Genomic DNA, 19,844 nt, shown 5'->3' on the forward strand with positions numbered 1-19,844 from the left:
TTGATCCAGCACTATCCTTATCTTAAGAGCAGATGTTTTTATTTTATTTGGCTTATAATTGCTTACTCAATGTAGTATTTCATCTCGATGTGTCTTTGATATGATTGAAATCAAATGCCTCCTCATTATAATTCGCTTCGGATAGCGAAGAAAGTGATAGAGGTTATTGAAAACGAAAAAGTTTCGATTGACAAATTAGTCGGTATTCTTGACACAGCAATTATAGGACTTGAACAGCGGAACTTTGTAACTGAACACGAAATTATGTCTGTTTATAGAATTAAAGAGAATGTATTATCACATAAAAAACGAAGCAACTTAAACAACTTACATTGAAAGAAATGTTTAATAAAGTAAACAAATAAATATTAAGCTTTTTTTTTTTTGTAAATTTTGATACCCTTTAGATCATAATTGTTCTTAATTTCGTAAATTACGGTTTCATATTTTTAATTTTATAATTTCTGCATGCCATTTTACCAGATTTAAACTGATGATCTATAATCCGGAAAAATCGATAATCCGGAATCGCTGAAGTCCCGACGAGTCCGGATTAACGACTTTTGACTGTATATGTCTTAGGGAATTAAATTACATTCATGTTGCATACAAGTGAAAATCACAAAATTGCCACCCTTTTATGAAAATATACCAGATAGTGCTTTTACTAGATCTTAGAAATACAGAAAAGGAAACTTTGCATTAAAATTTCTAAATTAAAACCGATGTCATTAAATTACTTTAATTATTTTGAAATAAGCAAAATAATGTATCTGTTACACTGTTTTTTAGTCCAAGTATTGTGCTGGCACATAAAAAACACATATCTGGAAAATAGTAAAAACTGTTTTATACATTTACCAAAATTATACAAAAACTGCAATATGGACAAAAGTTCAGAGCAGTTAGCTCATATGGCATATAACATCGTAGGCTAATCAATGATTTTCAGTATGTATTCATAACCAACTTGAATCAAAAATTTGAAACTTGGATTATCACTCAAATTACTTAGTTCAGGAGACTGCAATAAACCATCAATTGCTGGAATGAAGTCATGCATTTCTGCACCTGAAATGGAACATATATAAGAGGAGGAAAAGCATAAAATTGATAAATTAGATAAAATTATAATGTATGGGTGTTATCAAAACCTCTTAATATTTCATGTTGTCCCAAATCACAGAAATGAACTGAAATACTCATCAAAATTTTGCCTCTTGAAACTATACAACTCACAAAGCACTGCTGCACATGCATCATGTGTAGCAAATTGGGTGTAACAGTAACAACATCTAAACAGTGAAACCTCAGATCATGAACATCTCATTTCACACACAAATCATCGGAACAAAAAATGTCTCAGATGACAAATGGTGTCTCGAGTTATAAACACTGAAGTCTAATTTTTAAAGTTATCTTTGAGGTAAGCTATGCAACAGATCTAACACTCAGGTCTTCTGTAAACTATCATTTCAGTATTTTCCAACATTGAGCTCTCATTAATGAAGCTTGACTGCGAATGACTTAAGGATCATAAATTAGCATGGAGAAACTTATAACCAAAATGAATTGCAGGCTGAGACTTTGAGCATTTTAATACTTAGGACTTTCTTTTTTTATACAGTACAAAGTCTTTAATCCGGATGTCCATAATCTAGAATGATCTATAATCCGGACCTCAAAGCTACAAACTTTCTGCGCATGCGTAAACGCATGAGCATAATACCTTTACAGATGCACATAATACATTTACGCATGCGCGTTTAATGTATAACGGACGGTATAAGCTAGGCTAAAATTATCTAATTATCTATTTCAGTTAATGTTGCAGATTGCGTTGTTCCTTAATCTTCTAATTGGATCCGGCTTATTATTTTTTGCAGACTGTTAGAGCAATTTTATAAATATGTAGAGCAATTTCGATTATGTCAAAAAGAGTTTCCGATTCTGGAGCTGGCAAAGGATCTACAAAGCGAAAGCATGTTTCGATGCCCATCAAACAAAAAGTGGAATTGCTGCAAAAAAATGGATAAAGACATGAAGAAAGTCAAAGAGAGGTTAGTGGAAAACGAAAAAATTTCGATTGACAAGTTAGTCGGTATTCTCGGCACAGCAATTACAGGACTTGAACAGCGGAACTTTGTAACTGAACAAGAAATTATGTCTGTTTATAGAAAGTATTAGCACATAAAACGAAACAACTTAATTGAAAGAAATGTTTAATAAAATAAACAAATAAATATAAAGTTTTTTTTTTTTTTTTTTTTGTAAATTTTGATACCCTTTAGATTATAATTGCTCTTTATTTCATAAATTACAGTTTCATACTTTTAATTTTATAATTTCTGCATGCCATCTTACCAGATTTAAATTGATGATCTATAATCCGGAAAAACCCCTAATCCGGAATCGCCAAAGTCCCAATGAGTCCGGATTAAAGATTTTGTACTGTTTTATGTTTTTTTCGTTATTTTGTTAGAAATTTTTTCGTAAGTGGAGGACAAAATTATTTTAATTCTAGTTCTTTGATCTGTGAAATTTGTGCAAAATGAGACATAACTCCAAATTTTTATGTAACAAGATCATGCTGATAAAGAAATAGCAAACTACAGTATAAGCATTTTCCTTGACACTGCATGTCTCACTTTATGAACATTTTAAAACATAGGCAACAACAAATCACACTGAAAAATTTCGAATCAAACAAAGGCCCAGTCAATTTCTAGAACATTCATTGCACTTAGAGACAAAAGAATACATGGCATCTTTTACAGAGAGGAATTTTACAACCAAACAGTAGCATCTTTCTCATCATTTCCACTTATGCTATCCATTCTCCATCATACAGGTACAATAAAATCAGGGGCGTAGCTACAGTTTCCAGCACCCGGGGACAACTGAAGAATTTGCGCCCTTTTCTGTGTACCAAGAATGGAAAACATTTCATTAAAAAATTTCGTAGCATCAATTTGGCTCAACTTGGATGCTGCGCCCGGGGACAGGTGTCCCCCCTTGCTATGCTACTGAATAAAATTAAACTGGATTTAATACTGCGTTTACCTTTTTTGTCTTATATTTACCAATTTTCCTTATTTGAGTTTTAACTTGGGCTTGCTTATTTAAATATATAATTTATTATTGCTTATTTAAATATATAATTTATTATTCCTTATTTAAATAGTATTAAAATATTATTTTAGTACTATAAGCAATTATGTGTGGTCCAGGAATGAATTAATCCGTTTTGCATTAATTTCTATGGGGAATATTTTTTCGTTTGATGAAATGCCTTCAAGAATAAATGAAATCCATGAACTGATGCTTCAATGAGAAAAGAAAGGAGGGGGGAAAATTGGATGTTTTAAATACTTCCATTGTGTGTTTATAACATATGCCACTTTTCCTTTGTGCAAAAAGCTTCAGTATGGCTTATTGAAAAAAATGATAAGCCATTCAAATAAAATTTGTTGAGTTTGACACAAAAAGAACTGTGACTTATATAAATTATTCTTCTGAGAAACTGGTGCTTGAGAAAAATCAAGCCACATTAATATGAATATGAAACTGGTGGGTGCAGAAATGGTGAAATGACCAATGAGAACAATTGCACCAACATTGTCACACTACTCTTCTGTAATCTAAACCCAGATTGAAATTGTTTTGGGGAGGAGGTTAATTTTTTTTTTTTTTTTTTCAATGTCATTGTGTTTCTAAGGATTTTATGAATATGAATGTTAAATAGCATATCATAAAAATTTTATAGTGACTGTGATGGTTAATTAGCAGATAGGTTATCATAAACAATCGCGCCAGATGTGTTTACCTTGCTATTATAAAACAGTCATACTGCTGGCTTGTAATAAATGCATAAATCTTTGTATCTGTAAATATAGTTGTTATGTCGTGGAGCAAAAAACACTTTCACTTTACACCTGACTGCCACTGGCTCCGACATAGCAATGTGAATACTCTACATCTAAAATTTTAAACACCATTCCAGAATTTTAAATGTTTATTTAATAGAATTCTATTCATATATTTGCAAGTTATACACTATAAACACAATAATAAAATTTGAACTTATCTGCACCAGTGTGAATAAGCCTGGCATAATATTCTGAACTCGACGCAACTTTAGGAGGAAAAATAACGCAAATTCAAACACATGGGTTTCATCCTTTCCGATGCAGCTAATTTTCTAAATATATTTTACTAATATCCGCAGCGGGACAGCGGATTCCATTTCATTCACCCAAAACTCAAATGTTATAATGCAACAGTATCGCAAAAGACGCAAAAAACATTGACTCAAAATCAAAATTAAAAATCTATAGAATATCATCTGCTGTAGCCATTCCAGCATTGCCAAGTTTTTCTTCCTGCAGCTGTTGCCAGACTTATCCTCGCTGTATGTGAGAGATACAACATCCTCCCACCCTGATTTTCTCAAAATCAGACATTGCACAAAATTTTCTAACATTACGAATAAAACAAAAACAGTACTATGTATTAGTTTAGAAAACACATAAAAGAAACTCGGTTAACATACAATATATATGACAGATCATTCTATAATGAGATCAATAAAGAATATACTTCTAATTAAAGTCATTGCTAAAGAAAACAGGATATAAGTCCAAAACGTCTATATTGTAAATTATGTCTAAGAGCATGTCCTTTGTTTTAAGAGTCTATCGTATCTCGATCTGTTTTCAGTTGCCAGAGTTAGCACAGGATCACTGGTAGTTGAAACTTCTAGTGGATACAGTTTTTTGATTGGTCTTACCAAATATCCACTGCTTGTTTTTACCTGTACCACTCTGGTAGCCCCATCTCTACAGCTGAATATTTTTACAATTTTGCCCATTGGCCACATTACACATTTTTTATCGTCCAGTTCTATGAGGACTACATCCCCCACCTTTAGGTTTTGACATGAAGCGCTTGCCTTCTGCACCAGTTGAGCCAGATATTCCTTGCGGAAGCGACTTCTCAGTTCTTGTCTCCACGTATTGCAGCAATTTACACGCGCATTCAGTTTCTGGGAATCGATGTAATCCAGATCTAGTACCCCCACTTGTTTTATGCCTTGCAAAAACAGGGAAGGTGTCAGAGGCACGAGCTATTCCGAATCATCATAGATGTACGTTAAAGGACGGTTGTTTAATGTGGATTCAACATCACACAGGACGGTCAGTAACTCCTTGAAATTCACCGACGATCTCCCTAGAATTCGCACGAGAAGAGTCTTGGTGGAACGAACTAAGCTTTCCCACCATACCCCCACCACGCAGCCGTACCGGGGGGGCTGAATTTCCATTTTATTGGAAAACACTCGTTTTCTGTGAATTTTCTCCAATCCAGGCATCTCAGAGCATTGTCTGCTCCGGTAAAATTGGTTCCGTTATCTGAATACACTGTCGCAGGATGGCCTCGTCTGGCAATGAACCGTCTCAGAGCCTGTAGAAACGTTTCGGTACTCAGAGAGGTGATAGGCTCCAGGTGAATTGCCCGGTATACAGCGCAGGTAAACAAGACAATCCAAGATTTACTCTTTGGTCTCAGAAGTAAAGGTCCACAAAGATCGACTCCAGTTGTTTCAAAGACTGCCGAATCTCTTATTCTGTCAAGGGGTAACTGTATCAGAGGGGTAGATAAAGCCTTAGTGGTAAATCTCTTACATACTACACATCGACTTACGCAAGATCTTATATTACATTTTGACGAAATGATCCAGTATCGCTCTCTTAACTTAGCAGCTAATATCTGCACTCCCGCATGACAGTTCTTCTCATAATACTCTCTTAGAAGGCATTCAGTTAAATAATGCTTGGACGGAAGCAACAGGGGATAAAGGAAGCAGAATTCATCATCACGTTCAATGATTTTAGTTTTAACTTTGAGGAGTCCGTCGTTGTCTCTCACTACCAACAAACCATGGACGGAATATCCTTTCTCTCGAAAGTGCTTCCTTTGCTCTAAACTCCACAAAAATGTTTCACCATTAGTTTTTTCTTCTACTGTTAAGGTATCCGAAGAATACAAGGGCTTCTTTAGGAGTTTATTAGTAAAGCGTAGAACCCAGCAGAATACTCGAACTATTTTAGAAAAACTCAAAAAACGTTTGTACCACTCAGAATCTTCTGATTTTATACTCAAATTGACAACCACTCCCTTCTTAATTTCTGCTGCAACAGAATTTTCGTTTGGAGTAAACTCAAAGTCTGGCCATTCTTTCGGAGAGTTTTTCAGAAATTTGGGGCCCTCCTACCAATTGCATTGCCGGAAATGTTCAGGCGTACAGCCACGAGATGCCACATCTGCCGGATTAAATTTCCCAGGGATATGTCTCCAACATTCCTGCTTCGAGAGTTTCCGAATCTCCTTTACTCTATTATTCACAAATACTCCCCAGTTTTCCTCTCGTTGTATCCAGCTAAGAGCCACAGTAGTGTCTGTCCAGTAATATATTGGGACATCGACTAAGGACAGAGTTTCAACAGTATACCTTGCCAAGCATGCACCCAGAACACAAGCTAGCAACTCCAAACGCGGAATAGTTACTTTCTTTAAGGGCAACACGCGTGATTTTGCTATGATGAATTTCACGAAAACTTTGTCTTCTTCCTTACTTCGTAAGTAAATAACAGTTGGATAAGCGGCTTGACTGGCATCGCAACAGACGTGCAGAGTCCATGAATCCTTAATTCCATGATCCATGCAACGAGGTAATTAAAGGCTGGAAAGACTAGGCAACCTTTCGTACCATCTCTCAAATCTTGTTTGAAGTTCATCTGGTAATGGCTTATCCCAGGTCGATTTTGTTGCCCAAACCTCTTGAAGAATTAATTTCGCAGGTAATATGACGGGCACAAAGAAACCTAGAGGGTCAAAAACAGCATGGATTGGAGACAATAGTCTCCTTTTTGATAAGTCTCTTTTAATGATTTCTGTTTGGACGGATATTGTAAGGCTGTCATCTCATCGGTCCCACTGCAAGCCTAGAACTGCAGAGACTGGATCACTATCTTCAGCTGCTAGCTCTTGATCACCATATTGATTAAAAGTCCACATTCGAAGATCCATTTTGGCTTCTGTCATAATAGTAATCGACTGGCTCATAAAAACTTTTAGCTCTTCGTTATCATCGACTGACGTGACACAATTGTCAACATAAAATGATTTGGCAAGTTTATTCGCAACAGCTTTGAATTCAGGTGAAACGTGGGACAAATGAAATGAAATCACAGCTGCCAATAAATAGGGACTACTAGTTAACCCAAAAACAACCCTTTTGTGATGAAACACTTCAATTCTATTATTTACCCACCACAAAAACTTTAAGTTATTTTGATCCTCACACTCTACCTCAATCTGTAAAAAGGCCCGCCTAATATCGGATGTTACACCAATTGCCTTTTCCCTAAACCGCATTAGAATGGCTGAGATTTCTTCTACAAGATTTGAACCTTTTATCAAGCAATCATTTAGTGAAAGCGAACCAATTACTTTGCTCGACGCATCGAATACAGGCCTAATCTTGGTAGTGAGGCTACCTAATTTTATTACTGGATGGTGTGGTAAATAATGACCTCCGTCATTCTTTACTGATTTTGGGACAATTTCTATGACATCTTCCGCTAGCCATTCCTTAAATAGTGTACTATACTCATCAAATTTATTTAATTTTCTCAATTTTCGTGTAGTAGCAAAGAGATTCTTTTCTGCAATATGCCAGTTAGGGGGAATATCAGGAGGAAATTTTAAAGACCAAGGTAAACTCATGCAATATCTACCATCTCCGGTTCTGCGAAAGCCCCTAAGAAACTTCTCTTTCACTGCTTGATTTTCTGCGACCCTGGAAATGCTTTGCGCATTATCTGCAATGCCAATAGTTTCTAACTTCCACATAAAGGAAGGTTCCATGTCTAAATAAGAAGAATAGTTACTAACATAGATGGGGTACCCTCAAAACTTTGGATAATCGTTCCTTTCGATTCCCCGCACAGTGTCCATCCCAATTTAGTATTTATGGCTGTCAAACCACCCTCAAGCTGAATTACTTCACCAGTAAGTATTTGCCCATAAATATCACTCCCTATGAGGATTTCTATTTCCGGGTGACCCTCACCGACATCTGAAATCCAAATTCTGTGTCTTTTTAATTCCTTCAATAACGGTCCTCTAGGTATGCCTCCACAAATGGTACTTTGATCCAGAAAAGTAAATTGGTACACTTTGTTTTTCCCAACCGGGCTTAGACCTATAGAATATCTCTTGTGAAATTTTGACTCAGTCCTTGTTTCGCCAAATAACGCGTGAGTTAAAGTCTCAGAGGAAGTGCTTTTCACATTTAAAGCTTCAACAGTGGATTGTAAAATGCAAGATCGTTGGGATCTACAATCCAAGAGGCACCTGACCACCTTCTTTACAGTGCCTGCAACTATTTCAACCATTAACGTCATAAGAGTGACTTCATTCATACATAAGGGAGAGGACATTGTACTTTGTACCATTACTGACTCGTTTCGTTTTTCCTTATAGTCGGCATTGTTTTCTGATACCTCTGGGCATAAAATTATAGGGTGAGATCGCCTACACAAATAGCATTGAATAAACTGTGGACACTTCTTCGCAAAATGCCCTGGTTTGAGGCAGCATTTCAATTCTCTTAATTTGTCTAATCTTTCCTTTAAGCTTATCGATCGAGCTGTAAAACATTCTTTGCTTTCGTGAGATTTTCCGCAAAAAACACATTTTTGTTCTTTGACAGCAACTAGACTTGCTGCGCTAGCGATTGGTTTTTTGGTCTTAACTTTTACATCTTTAGAATGTTCACTGCACGAAGTAGAAGAAATTTCAAATCCAGACCCGGCTAGTTTAACTCTCTGCTCTCCTTCGACCTCTTTACGCAAAAATTCCAAGAGATTTGTGAGACATGATCCTTCTTTACTGAACAAAATGCTTCTCTGCCATACTCAAAGCATCTCAGCAGACAGACAAGACTCGACCATGGGATATAACCAGGAAACATTAATATCCAGGGCTAAGCCTAAAGACTCTAGAGATCTGAGATGGGATTCGATTTTGTCAAACAGTGACACTAGCGGCAACCGATCCTTCCCTTGTGAGCATACATTTTGAATAATTAATTTTAACAATTCCCTCACGTATATCTCAGTTAAAATTTCCTTGTTTCCAAAACGCTCCTCAAACGCAGAAATGGCTTTCAGGTAATTTTCAGCCGTTAAAGGATAACTATCTATCAACTCACTAGCCCGAGTTCCAGATAACATTGATTGAGCTAAATAATGGAATTTGTCAACGTTATTAAGCTCCTTATCCTCATGGATCTTTTTAAATTGACCCCAAAATGTAAGGTAACTTAATAATTGTCCATCGAATTTTTTAATTTGAATTTTCGGCAACTTGTACCGTTTTTCATTAGAAGCACTTATGCTACAATCCATGTTAGAACTCGTATTGACACTACGGTCAACCACATTATCTATATTCTCTTTCACCCAACGATTAAGCGTGATAAACTCATCTGAATATTCTTCACAGCCTATGACCTCTGTTTCCTGATCATCTTCAGCGGCTTTTCCCTTAATCATTGGATCTAGTATTTCTGAATCGCAAGATCTCAACTCAGCAATTATCATCTGCAAGATGTATTGAAAGACAAACAAAATTTTGTCTTTCAATACATCTCTATCCGCTTGAACATCTTTACAAAGTTCAGTTTTTAGAATCTTAGTCGTCCTAGTAAAGGCACTGCGTGCCGCTGTACGCCTTTTCTTCAACATATCAACATCCATTTTATCTTTAAATGCAGACCCACTTAAAACTCAAAATCTGTAATGTTATCATCAATCCGACAAATCCTCAAAAACGTCTTTACTCAGCAATTCCAAAAATATAACTCAATATAATAAAAATGAATAACAATATGTCATAACATTCATAATACAGCAAAACAAAATTATTTTGAATATCACAGCAGAAGATTTAACGCGTAACCTTTTCTACGTTTACACTGCAGACAATTTAACGCATAGCATTTTGATTGAAAATTGAAACTAATTCGAATACAAATACGAAATTCAACATTGCAGACGATAAAACGCATTACGTTTCCAAATAACACTAATTAATATTTACTTCTACAATAATATAATATAGCAAACACAATACTTTCTCAAATATATTAATATAGATCCCAACACATTCGAATCAGGATCGCAATCCTGGCAGGCTCGCCATTTTGTTATGTCGTGGAGCAAAAAACACTTTTACTTTACACCTGACTGCCACTGGCTCCGACATAGCAATGTGAATACTCTACATCTAAAATTTTAAACACCATTCCAGAATTTTAAATGTTTATTTAATAGAATTCTATTCATATATTTGCAAGTTATACACTATAAACACAATAATAAAATTTGAACTTATCTGCACCAGTGTGAATAAGCCTGGCATAATATTCTGAACTCGACGCAACTTTAGGAGGAAAAATACCGCAAATTCAAACACATGGGTTTCATCCTTTCCGATGCAGCTAATTTTCTAAATATATTTTACTAATATCCGCAGCGGGACAGCGGATTCCATTTCATTCACCCAAAACTCAAATGTTATAACGCAACAGTATCGCAAAAGACGCTAAAAACATCGACTCAAAATCAAAATTAAAAATCTATAGAATATCATCTTCTGTTGCCATTCCAGCACTGCCAAGTTTTTCTTCCTGCAGCTGTTGCCAGACTTATCCTTGCTGTATGTGAGAGGTACAACAATAGTAGAACTCGAATAATACGGGGCTACTCAGTTTGCAGATGATGCATTCCATACTGAATGGGGGAGGGGGGAAATGTTTGTCTAAAAATACAGCAAGGCAAATTTTTTCTTTTTTACATAAACTTAAGCTTTTAACAAATATTACTACAAAAACACTTTTGACTGAAGAAGTAAATTAATTTTTTCATTGAACTTATTTAGCATTTCCTGCACCTAGGCCAGCACGTTCTTTTTGTAGTAAACAGCGAGCATAATTTTTGCAGTACTGTTTTTTTTTTCCCTTCAGTTAAATTCCCATTTTTTGATGTATATCCAACTGTTCTTTAATATTAATTTTTAATTTATATGGTTAATACATGCCAAGAATTTATTTGTTCACAGCATTCATAACTGTTTAGTTAACATTCTGCACAACCAACCCCTCTTTTCCCCAATATTTTTTATTGACAATGAATAGGGATAGATACTTGAAAAAAGAGAACTAGTGAAAATTTTACAGTCTTCATAATGAAAAAAGTAGTAAAGAAAAGAAGACTTAAGAAATTTATAACAGCAAAATTAGTGTGGCGATTTAATTTATGGCAACCTTACTGCTGTTTCCCCCTGTTTTTTGTAAACAGCATATTTCTATATTATTTTTACTCTTGTTTAAGAGCACAAAATTACTCTGAAAGTTATTTTGCTGCAGTACACAGAACGTGTTATTTATTTTTATGAAGTATTCCTTTCTTCCTCAAAAAAATTTAAAATTTTACCTTTCTATTATGTCTTTCCTTCTACCACAATTATTTTCTTTATAAGTAATTATATTTAAAAATATATAAGATTATTTGAAAGTGTCTAAAAGGTAAGCGTTTTAGTTAGTTATTTATGCGCAAACAATACAAACAATAAGGAATACAGGATTTTAGCCAAGGGGTGCTGAGGTCATAAAACTTTTATATCGTCAGGACGTCACTAAATTTTACTAGAGTGAATCATAAAGGACACTACAGTACTTTTGATAATGTAATAAAAACATAAATAACAGCCATACAATGTATTCAACAATTAAAAAAATTCAAGAATTCTGGTTTAGCTAAAGGAGCCATCTATATGTTTGTTTGTGGCATCATCTCCTTCAGAACAGCTGGGAGTTGAGCTTCGAGAGAGGTTTCTCCGGATCCCAAAAATTCGTGGGAAGCCATTTCAACCATTCTCATCTTTGTGCGCATTTAATCAGCTGAGATATTAATTAAAAACTTGAAAACACTAATTTTCGCCATCATTTTTTCGAGAAACAGCAGTCTTGGAAGTCACTTGAGATAAAAATTCTTTATTTCAATAGGTGTTCCATCTTTTTGGTAGATAGGTGGCGCTCTTGATGCGCGCCAATGAAAAATATAGCACTTGACGCTTGAACATGAAGAATGACGCATGTCATATTTTTTTGATGCTTGATTATGTTTCATGGCCGCTATAGGCAGAAGTAATATAAGTAATATAAGTTTATCGTTAATAAATGTTATTTCTATGTTCTGTGAAATCTTGAAGTTTTGATTTGAAATTCTAATGCTCTCCCAACCTTGACTCCTGAAACGAAACGATCTTTGAAATTATGACTCACGAAGAGACACCAATAGGTATTGCCACTGCTTGCTTTCAAATCGCAGATTTTGTTAATAAATTTTTTTTATGTTTTATAAAATATGAAATAAAAATAGCATTGCCAAACATTAAATATATTATTATTATATAAGGCAATATTTTAATGCTGAAGAAAGCAAGTGATGTCATTATATGTCGAACATTTTTCGATAATGTCAGCATTTTTAAAAAACTAGCTGCTATTGGCAACGTTTTTGTTTCAGATTACAATAACTGACAAGCTATTTTATTGCCACGTTAATTCTTTTATTAATATTAAGAAAAAGCTATTACATTACATTAAATTTAAATCATGTCATACGTGATCTGAAATGCTTTTGTTTCCTGGTTTGGCAACAAAATAATTATTTATAAATTGGTTGTTGCTTGGAAAGAATGAATTGATTTCATTCATATTGAAATGTTTTTATGTGTTTTTGTTTTCAAGTGTACAAAGAATTTATAAATTTTGCTTTGGCCACAGCTAGTCACTTTGTGTACACTACGTTAAATTAATAGTTCATTTTATTCTGTTTTTCAGTGCATTTTAATAATTTGATTCATAAATATTTAATTTCTTTTATTACATATTTTCTTTTTGAGTACAGTTTAAACTTTTGCTGGTATTTAATGTATTTTAGTTGACTTATTATTTTAGACGTGCTATCTGTTTTTCAATTTATTGAAATGCCAAAACGCAAAAAAGTCATTACGGGAGATGCATTAAGAAGGCAAAGAGCTGAAGCACAAAGGTTATGGTGAGCTACAGAAAATGAAGAAGAAACCATTAAGAGACTCAGCAGGCAAACACAATGACAAGAAACTTACATACTCAAGAAACTAAAGAAGAAATGGCTAGAAGACTCATCAGGCAAGCACATCAACAAGAAAACTTAAAAGCTGAAGCAACTGAAGAAGAGACAAATAGGAGAATCATCAGACAAGCAGAAATTCAAGAAATGCTGAGTGCTCAAGAACCTGATGCAGAAATAAGTAGGAAGCTCAGCAGACAAGCAGAAAACCAACAAAATTTGCATGCTCAAGAAACTAAAGCAGAAACAAGTAGTAAACTCATAGACAAGTGGAATGTTAACAGAATATGCGTGATGAAGAAACAGAAGAAATTGCATGTAGATGAAGGACACAAGACTCAATATCACCGTCAAATTCGAGTGGGAGACTTAGAACAGAATGCCACTAAACGATGAATGCAAGATGCTTCACATAACAAACAAGTCTGAGCTGAAGAAACAATGGCTACATGAGAAGATAGGCTTCACATGACTACAGCAGGACATTCACGTAGCACGCTTCATAATGCAGGAAGATGTGGTCTTTGAAGTTTTCGTCGAGCAACACGAAGCTTGCTGTGACCTCTACAGTGGAATTTTCTTTCCAGGAAAAAGGAACATGGAAGATACGAGGGCCATCCAGGAAGTAGATTACGTTTCTGTCTGTGTCCGCTAGGGGCGGGGCTAGCGCGGCCATCTTGGGGTCAGAGCGTTGCGCAGCTCAGTCTGCATCTAGCCGTGCTAGTGAGAGGTTCGTGCTGTGCTCCGTTCAGATACTGTGACGGTTTGAAATGTCTGCGTTAATTGAAAATCCCGCGAGCTGCGAGGTGCGCTCAGTAATAAGGTTTCTGACTGCAAAAAACTGTAAACCGATAGAAATCTATCGGCAGCTTCGTGAAGTGTATGGGGACAACATTATCACTGAAGGTGGAGTGCGTCAGTGGGTCATAAGATTTCAAAATGGCCGAACCAATGTTCACGACGAAGATTGAAGTGGGAGACCCAGCATAGCGACCGCCGAACTTCTCGAAAAAGTCGATGCTAAAGTCCGTGAGAATCGAAATTTCACAATAACGGAACTTTCTTTGAGTTTTCCACAAATTTCGCGAAGTTTGTTGCACAAAATCATCAGCGAAAAGCTTGGTTACCACAAGTTTTGTGCAAGATGGATTCCAAAAATCTTGACAGAGGACCACAAAAATCAGCGAATGGCTGCAGCGTTGAACTTTTTGGACGCTTACCATAAGGATGGTGACTCTTTACTCGATCGCATCGTTACTGGTGACAAAACATGGGTGAAACATGTGAACTGTGAAACGAAATTGCAATCAATGCAGTGGGGGCACACAAGTTCTCCCCAAAAACCCAAGAAATGCATGCAAACAATGTCGGCAAGGAAGATGATGGCGACTGTTTTTTAGGACAGAAAAGGTGTAATTTTGGCGGACTTCCTGGAAAGAGGCACTACAATAAACTCTCAAACGTATTGCCAAACTCTCCAAAAACTCAGAAGAGCAATTCAAAACAAGCGCAGAGGAATGTTGAGCTCTAAGATCTTGTTGATTCACGACAACGCCTGGCCCCACACGGCAAATGTCACTCGTAAAGTTCTTGAATCTTTTAAGTGGGAGTTGTTTCCTCATCCGCCGTACAGTCCCGACCTGGCACCGAGCGACTTCCACCTATTCCCAGCAATGAAGAAGTGGCTGGCTATGCAGCGTTTTGATGACGACGCACAGCTGCAAGAAGAGGTAACGAAGTGGTTGAAGGCGCAGGTGGCCGAATTTTTCGACGAAGGAATTTCCAAGCTCGTACATCGCTACGATAAATGCCTTAATTTGTATGGTGACTATGTAGAAAAGTAGTATTTGAGTGTGGCTTTCATCTGTATATAATAAAATTTGTTTCCTATACTTTGTTTATTTTTTTATTCCAAAACGTAATCTACTTTCTGGATAGCCCTCGTATATGCATTGCTGTCATAATGGGAAAATTGTAGAAGTTGAAAGAAGATATACAGAAGAATGGGGTAACTTAATGAATGGGAACCACCAACTAACATATGTACTTATAACTGTCTTATTAGTTTTACTTCCTTGGGTGCCAATATAAAAATGTCTACACGTTCAGGTCCCTGTTGTTTTAGAATTCATGGTACCATATATCATCAAGCAAACCATCTTCATCCACCTCATCCTGATCAAGAATTCAAATCAAGCCCTCAGACAAAGAATGAATATACTTGGAAATTTTATTCTGAATGCTGAACTGCTGATACAATTAGATGTAGTTTTAAGGAAATCGAATCCATATGAAGAAGCCGACAAGATGCTGAAAAAAATTTGAAGAAGGAACTATATGAGAGTAAGGTGCGGAAACTGCTGCTGCTATCCATACGTACAATTAAGGGTGAAAGTGTTGTTGCAGGTGAGCACAGAGGATGCTACAACACTCTAAAAGAAAATGAAGTTGCAGTTGTTTTCAAGAGTGCAGATGGAGTTAGTCCACCAAATAGAGATAATGAAATACATGGAAGAGGCATTGGTCTCATTAATATCAGTACTTTATATCCAAATTGATGACATACGTAATTTTCTTTCCTCATGATGATCAATGATTCAGAGTTAAACAGAAGTACAACAGAGAGCAGTTTTATAATCACACAGTGTCTGTATGACAACATTGATACAACCCTATTTTGTATGGCTGAAAATTGTAAATCAAGCCAAAATAAAGCTAAAATAATTCATATTGAAATACTTTTATACATTTTCTTTTCAGATGTACATGTAACTTATAAATCTTGCTTTTGACACTGCCTGCTAGTAATAAATAAAAGTTGAAATTTAAAGCAAAAATATACCAACCTTGATCAAAAGCTAATTCAATAATTTGAAAAAATACTGTTTCTTTAATGGCTTCTAATGGATTGTTTATGTCAAGCTCATCCCAACTAAAAGTAAAAAACATTCATTACTACACCACAATCAGACAAAAACATAGTTCAAAATGATGGCATTTTCCTCAATTTATTTTATTCATCTCAAAAGAAAGAGGGAAGAATACACAATAATATAGACATACTTATCTTTAAGAACTGCTCTTGACCAAATGTGCATTCGCAAGTTATTAACATCAGGATCTCCAGGTGGCTACAAAGATAAAAATTATATATACTGATAAATGATTCAATATTAAACAAAGACAAATTTCAGATTCATTAAATTCTCACCAGAAGGTTTACAAATATACATATACATATATACATATATATATATATATATTAATGTTTATTAATTATATGTTTATGTAAAATTATATATTTTCAAAAATATGAAAATTTGTAACCTTTTTGATAAACTGCAACAAATCTAACGCTATCTTGAAATCATATGCATTAGCTGTGGTATTTTCTTCACTTACATATAGCTGAAAAATATAATTTGCAGAAATAAAATAAAAATATAACACTATTATATGTATTATAAATTCTGAAGACTTCAATTACTTTTCCCTTCAATTCAATTAATTTATTCTGCTTAACATTTAATAAAATTCAAACACCTAAGGAAAGGCTACAGATTAGAAAAATTTTAGAAATTTTCAACAAAACAAGTTCATAATATCATTTAAGTCAGTATTCAGATGAGTAGTTAAAATATCATACATATAAGAAAATAGCATAATATCAATTACTATAAATTTGACAGCAAGGCACAGTAGGAGCAGTTTTTACATAACTGTATCACAAAAATTCATCATTCTCTCACTTTCCTTTTCTTTTTAAATATATGCATATAATTTAATGTCATGAACCTTACTATTTTTTCAGTAAACTTTTTCTCAAAAGCATTAAGATTTCATTATCTAGGAAGGGAAAATCAAGTTATGATTAATGCATAATTTATTTCCATATATTTCTTACTTTTAATGTAGTGTGAAACATTAAATATACACATAATTGAAAACAGAAAAACAAGAAGATTCCTGCTTCTGGCATTTTGATTAGAAACATACTTAAAAACTATTTTACCTCTGTCATAAATTCAACATATAGACGTCGACAAATTTTTGGATTTAAAAAAAGAAAAGATATATAATTTTGATAGAAATTATTTTATAAACACATTAAATCTAAATCAAAAGTTATTTGACAAAATATATATTAATTTAATAATGGCAACAATTAATTCATAGTTATATTTTATAATGTCTGAAGAGCATTACTAATATTCATTAAGCTTCCTACTTACCACACCTTTTAATTCTAATATTCTTACATTTTTTTACATATTTTTATTTACTACATAGATTATTTATTTATTTTAGTTATTTATATTAGAAATAGTGCTACAATATATTTTCCTTATTTCTAAGTTATTATTTTGGTGAAGTTTAACTTACCAATTATTTACTTTTAATTTTTCTTACATATTTTTCAACAGATCGGGGGAAAAAAAGGGATTGTTAACCTTATAAAATCACAATCGTTCAATTTCTCCTAAATAAAAATAAGTATAACCAGTGGGAAATTACCGAAATCTTAATAAAGGATTTTCTACCCTCCTTCTACTTAGAAAGTTTTGCTCAATATGGATTAAAAGCAAGTTTGGAAAGGCGCATATGAGAGATAAATTATATTCAATCCATGGACACTAAAAAACTTGTGAAAATGTGCTTACTAAACAGAAAGCCAGTTTCAACAAATTTATAAAATCAATTAACTTCTACGGATCTCGAATATTATACAAGACAGTAGAATAGTTAACTACATTTATTTAACTCACAGGAACTACACTAGCTGTACTTAACTTCTACAGTTTGGAAATACATTATTTAATAACAGATTAAAAGCTTAAGAGATGCTTCTTTATTAAAGCAGCTATCTCTTAAGTCTTCGGAAACATCTGAAATCTGCACATCACAAATTAACTTTTTTTTTTTTTTTGGGTAATAAGGCATGGTGGCCACTTTAACAACTACCACTTTATGTCCAGAAATAAGTTCAAAACTAATCTGCTATTTAGGCTGGAAAACTTAAAGAATGGGATATTACAAAAATGGAATAAAACAAATGAAACGTTATAAATATTTTAATGCTTCTATATAATTATTACTCAATTTTGTTTTGTTGCCTTTATTTTTAGCTTTATTTGAAATCTTGCTTTTTTAATATGTAGGCATGTTTATTTACTCATTAAAAGATTATTGTTTTTAATATTTACTCATTAAAAGATTAGAGAAATTATTCTGCCTGTAAGTGTGTTTAATTGATGAACAGATCTTTATCAAAGAAGAAACACCCAATGTGTGCGCATAAGTGAAAAGAAAATGAGTTCAAGATAGAATATATTCAACAGACTTGGAGCATTCAGTGCTGATAACGATCTGCAGTGCGATGACCAATGAAATGTTAGGATGGTTACACACAAGAGAAAGAACAAGGACAATGCATTAACATTTTCAAACATAGTTTCTGCTTCAGACTGGAATTAAAAATAATAAAAAAAAAATATTGCCTTGCTCAAAAATTAGTAGTAGCATAGAAATATCAAAATACTTACAAAAATCAATTGAGACACAATAACACGCCGAATAAATACTAATTCAGAAGTCAAACAACAAAAATCAGCGTTATACCTACAAAATTTTCACAGGACTAGTTTTGATGGTTTTACCGAACCATCATCTTCAGCTGCAAAACCACAAAAGAACAAGATAGGAAATAATGATTAGATAAGATAAGAAAGCCTGAACAAGAATAAGCAAGTGGCGCCTGGCGAAACCAGAACTAAAACATAATTTCTCTAAAAGCCGAAGGCAAATTTGGATTGGAATTAGGATCGTTAACTAGAACAGAAAGATTTTTATGAATGTGAAATGCCTCTAGAAAATCCAGTTCTCCAATGGAAGATGTTTTTTGAATAATTTTGGCAGCAGAAAAATTGAAAGTGTGATTTTCGGACCAGCAATGTTGAGCAACAGAAGACTTCTGTGTTTCCTTTTTTCTAACATATGCCTCATGTTCTTTGACGCGAAATTTTAAGGCTCTCTTAGTTTGGCCAATGTAAATTAAACCACACTGGCAAGGAATCCTATAAATACCCCAGGAATTCATATCCGGAATGGAGTCCTTGAGTATAGAAGTTGGAATTTTATTGATGGGAGAATAAACAACCCGAAAGTTAAATTTCTGCAAAATATGTGCAACTTTATAGCTAATTGATGGAAAGAAGGGAATGACAACAGAATTTTTATAATCTCCTAAAATAAGAGTGTGGCTTTTAGTGTGTTCAGATGAGAATTTTTTAACTGCTTGATTAATAATGCTGGGTGAAAAGCCCCTGTCAATAGCTATTGCTTTTAAATAATTTAGTTCTTCATCAAGGGCTAGTTTGGAGGAGCAAACTTGAAGAGCACGGAAAACATAGGAATAAAATGAAGCTAACTTTTGTTTAGTCGGATGACATGATTTAAAGTGTGGTGGAAGGCAAACCGATGAAGGTTTACGGTAAACAGTAGTACTGAAGTTGGATGTGTTACGTGTGACCAGAATGTCGAGAAACGGAAGAGAATTGCAAGTCTCGAGTTCAAAAGTGAACTGAATAGCGGGATCAATAG

The 19,844-nt window shown here is 34.3% G+C and overlaps 1 protein-coding gene across 1 annotated transcript in view; it reads right to left on the reverse strand.

The window, feature by feature from the left end:
• Window positions 1-828: 828 nt before the first annotated feature.
• Nup133 (nuclear pore complex protein Nup133) overlaps window positions 829-19,844 on the reverse strand; it is a 148,454-nt gene continuing 129,438 nt past the window's right edge. Inside the window, exons 30-33 of the mRNA XM_035356050.2 lie at window positions 16,572-16,652; window positions 16,308-16,375; window positions 16,091-16,176; window positions 829-1,071 (exon numbers count right to left, since the gene is read on the reverse strand). Of these exons, the coding sequence (XP_035211941.2) occupies window positions 935-1,071; window positions 16,091-16,176; window positions 16,308-16,375; window positions 16,572-16,652 (372 nt within the window). The 3' untranslated portion in view covers window positions 829-934. The remainder of the gene's footprint in view (window positions 1,072-16,090; window positions 16,177-16,307; window positions 16,376-16,571; window positions 16,653-19,844) is intronic.

Source organism: Stegodyphus dumicola, chromosome 3 (assembly GCF_044657685.1).
Source record: "Stegodyphus dumicola isolate Sdum_Otavi_A_Nest chromosome 3, ASM4465768v1".
Lineage (NCBI taxonomy): Eukaryota > Metazoa > Arthropoda > Arachnida > Araneae > Eresidae > Stegodyphus > Stegodyphus dumicola.